Source organism: Sipha flava, unplaced genomic scaffold, assembly GCF_003268045.1.
Source record: "Sipha flava isolate LNK unplaced genomic scaffold, YSA_version1 16820_pilon_pilon, whole genome shotgun sequence".
NCBI classification, from domain to species: domain Eukaryota; kingdom Metazoa; phylum Arthropoda; class Insecta; order Hemiptera; family Aphididae; genus Sipha; species Sipha flava.
The window spans coordinates 1-4808 of record NW_020271860.1 but is presented as its reverse complement, the minus strand read 5'-3'; the positions used below and the strand labels follow the sequence as shown (position 1 = coordinate 4808).

The window sequence follows — 4808 nt, the reverse complement described above, 5'->3', positions numbered from 1 at the left end:
CATACAAAACAACTATAAGAAGACTTTAAGGTTCTAAATATCAAAAAATTATATTTTAGATCAGCAGTCCTTTTCTTAAAAAAAGTGTGTTTCCTGGGGATTTTTATTTTGTAATTGGATAATTGTAACCATTTGATTTATGCAAAAGAAAAAAATGAATAAGTTGATGAATATATTTATTAAAAAAACATTTAAGTTCATCAAAATTAGTAGCTAAATATATATATATAGATATATATGTATTATATAATATAAGTTTTACAATAGTGTATGTTTATCAAAAATCATCTTCATTTATATAGCTGAATCCTTCGAATACGCTCTTTACCGTCTGAGTATCTGCAAAAGACGAGTTGGATGTAGATGAATCTGAAGAGGAGTTGGTTGTAGATGGATTTGAAAAAGAGTTGGGTGTAGATTGATACCATGAATGCGATTGTGTTGTAGTTGGCGGAAGCTCCGATGAGTAAACCACATAGCTGCGTCTGTTCAAAAGTCCCATTTGACCATCAAGCAATGTTTCATTGATAACTTTATCAGCAAACATGAGCTGTTGTGAACTGAGTTTTTTTAATTTAACCGCGTAACCCTTCGCCAATGTTAGGAACTCATCGTCTTCAGCTTCTAAATACCGCGTAGCTTTAATAAGAAGATCGTGTGATGCAGGAATGGTCTTTTTTTTTTTTTGCTGGGTGGTGCAGAAAATGAAGTGTGTGTTAGCCCAGGTGAAGTAAATTCAGATAAAGGAACTGAAGCCTATAACAAATTCTTAGTAAATTTGCAATTTTTTTGTATGAATATTACCAGTTGTTTAAGATGAGAAATTAGCGTAAGTAAAAAAATATAAGTTTTTAATGTATTTTTTTTTTCTTATAATATATTTTTATATATATTTAGTAAAATTATTGATATTTTAAATATTATATTGCTATTTTAGTTCTTTATACAAAGTTAAAGAACCAAATTTAAGTAACATAAAATAATTATGTGTTTTATAAATTAATTTCAGAAGGAGGTACTAAGTATTCAAAACTTTCTAATGCACTAGTTTTCATGATTGCCAAAGATGGTCTACCTCTTAATATAACAGAAAAAGAAGGTTTTCAAGCTTACTCAAAAGTTGCTACTCCATTATTCAAGTTACCTAGCAGAAGAAGTATAACCAGGATGTTAGATGATAAGTATGATATGATTACTGAGATATACCGAAATCTTATAGATTCTGTTCAAAATATTACATTAACAACAGACGCCTGGACTGATATCTTAAATAGTAAAAGCTACTTAGGAGTTACTATGCATTTTATACAAAATTTGCAATTAGTTTCTGTAGTATTGGATGTACATACGCTATCTGAGCGACACACAGCTGACTATTTAAGAGAAACCATAACCAAAGTTCAAAAATCTTGGAATATTTCCAATTCTAAAGTTGTATGAGTTGTTACGGATGGTGGTGCAAACATAGTAAAAGCAAGTAATGATCTTTTTGGAGAATTACGACACTTACATTGTTTTGCACATATGCTTAATCTCATTCCTCAAAGGGCAATCTCAAATGTTCCAAAATTAGTTTTATTGATTAAAAAAGTAAAACAAATAGTAACATTTTTCAAGCATAGTATTACTGCTGCTGACATGTTGACTAAATGTCAACACGGAGGATGCATTTTAAAATTAAAGCAAGAAGTACCAACAAGATGGAATACAACATATTATATGATGGAACGTTTCAAAATATTGGCTCCAAAAATCTCTTCTGTTTTACTCGAAATACCTAATGGTCCTGAAATGGTTTCAACAGCCGAATTAAATGATATAAAAGATTTATTGCATCTATTGCAGCCGTTTGAAATAGTTACTAAAGAAGTGTCTGGACAAGAATACATAACTTCTAGTAAAGTTATTCCTCTAGTGCACACATTGGAAAATAAAGTTGGAAATTTAGAAGCTACTACAGAAATAGATCAAAAACTTCAAATTGAACTTAAAAAAGAAATTGAAAAACGTTTCCAAAAAATCGAATTTATTCAATTGTTATCTATCGCCACATTAATAGACCCAAGATTCAAAACCATTCATTTCCAAAAACTTTTGGCTAAATCAAATGTGCTACAAATAGTTAACAAAGAAATAAGACAGATGATATCTGCTGAAAATGTTTACGTTTCCAACTCAAGGTATTTAAAAATAATAAAATTTAGCAATTTTTTCTTTAATTTAGTATATTATGTTTTAATTTCAGGTTAAATTCCGAAGAAAATGTGAATGATAATTTAGTGGACAATAATAGTGATATATGGAATTATCACAAGAAGGTTAAATATCTAGCATCATCACAGATACTTGAAAGTTCTAATTCAACCATGGAAGCAGAATTTAAACAATACTTATATTTACCATTGATAAATATAAATAATGATGTTTTAGCTGTTTGGGAATCATACAAAACAGTATTTCCTCATTTATATGTTGTAGCTCAAAAATACCTATCAACAGTTTCATCTTCCGTTCCTTCTGAACAGCTTTTTTCAAAAGCTGGAAACTTAATAACGGAAAAAAGAAACCGTATTTCTGAAAGTAGGATTTCTAAGCTGTGTTTTTTACAAACAATACCAGCAATGTATTGGGATCTTTAAAAACATATTTATTATTTTTATATGCTCAAATTTGATGTTATTTTTCTTTTCTCAAAAGAATATTATTATGTTATAAATATTAAGTGTTATTTATATACTTTTACACAGTCTTATTTTATATTTTAAATTTTGATTTGGTTTTAATAATAATATATTGTTACAAATTTGTTTTATTTATTATTTTTTTAATTAAAAATTATAATGAAATTCTGTATGAGGACGGAAAATTAAAATTGAAATTAATTTAAATAAAAATAATTATTTTTATTTTGATGCAATCAATTTTATATATTAATTTTCTTTCTCACAGATTGTATTATTTATTTATTTTATATCATATAAAAGTATACACCCATTCTTTAATAGCAACATTATTCAGTATACTTACTTTTTTTATTTAATTAGTAAAAATAATTTATATCGATATCAAATATCGATATTTTATTGCTCAATATTAAAGTGTATTGATTTTATATTAAAATATCGTATCGATATTCAATTTTTTAGAAAAATTTGCCCATCACTATCTCTCATCAACCGGCTGCATACGAATTGCGTCCCGCGACAAAAATTCATTCCGAATTGCGTCCCGGGTTCTTTTGGAGGTCATACTAATTGCGTCCCGGGTTTTTTTGGTGGTCATACTAATTGCGTCCCGAATTTTTTTAACTTTTATAGGTACCAATAGAGTCTCGTATATTATAAAAACTAAACAATATTTCCCTTCCCATTTTTATACAGACTTAGGACTGTCTGTAGTAATAGTTACTAGTTTACTACTACAGGTAGGTTAAAAATATTATTTTTGCTTAATATATTATTTTTGTTTTTGTATTTTGTCAAAAAATTGTAACTGTATAAAAAATATTATCGTTATTGGTGAAAAATGTATTGTTTTTTTTTTTTTTGTAATTTTAATTTTATAAAAATGTTATAGTACCGGTAAAAATTTAAAAGATAACTTTTTTAGGAATTTAAACCTACTAATTTTTTTTGATTCAAAATCTGCCATTGCTTGTTTTAAAAACTGTTCTTTTTTAATTATCGATGTTGTGTGGTTGTTTAAGTGAATACTACGTTGTTTTATATAAATATCTGTTTGTAACCTCTTCATAGTATCAATAAATTGAAAAATATTTGGATGTGCATTATAAAACATCGCGTTGAGCTTAGAATGAAAAGCTTCACAACTATTTGTAGTTCTCATAGTAGTAGCCGAGTATTCTGCCCATAATGAAGGCGGGAAACTAGATTCTGGTAGTATATATGTTTCTAATATATAATCAGTAAATATATCAATTTTTTCATCTAACGGTTTAATAGATATTAAATCGTCTGTGAAACAGTTGATCACTTCGTCGGGATGAAGAAACGGTAATCCAAAAAAATATTTCAAGTATTTACTTGAATCGCTGTCAATTTTATACTCAGAACTTAAGCCAATTGATTGTATTTTCCTATACCAGCTTTGGCCCAAATGAAATCGGCATCCCTTCAGAGTTATTGAAGGCCAAACTGATAAAATAGCCAAATGTATTGCTTTTTCAAAATCTGCAAACACTTTTTTTGGAGAAAATATAATATTGATTTTATTACATTCAGACAAAATGTGGAAAAATGCCTTTTCGTAGGTTTTTAATTCCTTATCAGGAAGTAGAAAAAATAATAGTGGTATATATTTATCATTTTGTAAGCCATGAACTGTGAAGATTTGAGTAAAAAGGCTTGGGCAACTTTTGAAAGTTCCGTCAACAAAAATTGTATCAACATTGCTTAAAAACATTAAGTTACTTTTACAAGAAACTAATAAGATATTCGATTCCTTATCATTTACCAACAAAAAGTTTTCACTACGATTGGTTAATAAGAAATCGCTCATATTGTCTAATGAAGTTTGAAGTTCCTCCAAATTTTTTGGTAATTTGGGCAAAATAGACGATCGTGCATAATGCATATTTTTTCTGATCAATTGTAAATCATATGTAGTTAAAGTATCTACATCATGTGTAAGTAATTCGCGACTAATGATTTTACTTGGTTTTTCTCAAATATCGTCGATAGCTTTTCGTTTTAATTGATTACTCACGATATGACGGTTCAATATTTCGTTTTCTTCACCATGACTATGATCAATAACTTTTTTGACTACTTCATTATCGGAGTTCAAAT

The 4808-nt window shown here is 27.9% G+C and overlaps 2 protein-coding genes across 2 annotated transcripts; both read left to right on the top strand.

Moving 5' to 3' along the window:
- Positions 1–1053: 1053 nt before the first annotated feature.
- LOC112679772 lies at positions 1054–1440 on the top strand. Its single transcript, XM_025549686.1, has one exon. It carries the CDS (start codon positions 1054–1056, stop codon positions 1438–1440), a length of 387 nt encoding a protein of 128 aa, XP_025405471.1.
- Positions 1441–1449: 9 nt separating this feature from the next.
- On the top strand, positions 1450–2639 carry LOC112679771 (zinc finger BED domain-containing protein 1-like). The gene is made up of 2 exons (XM_025549685.1): positions 1450–2180; positions 2246–2639. Exons 1-2 carry the CDS (start codon positions 1525–1527, stop codon positions 2637–2639), a joined length of 1050 nt encoding a protein of 349 aa, XP_025405470.1. The 5' UTR covers positions 1450–1524.
- Positions 2640–4808: the final 2169 nt, after the last annotated feature.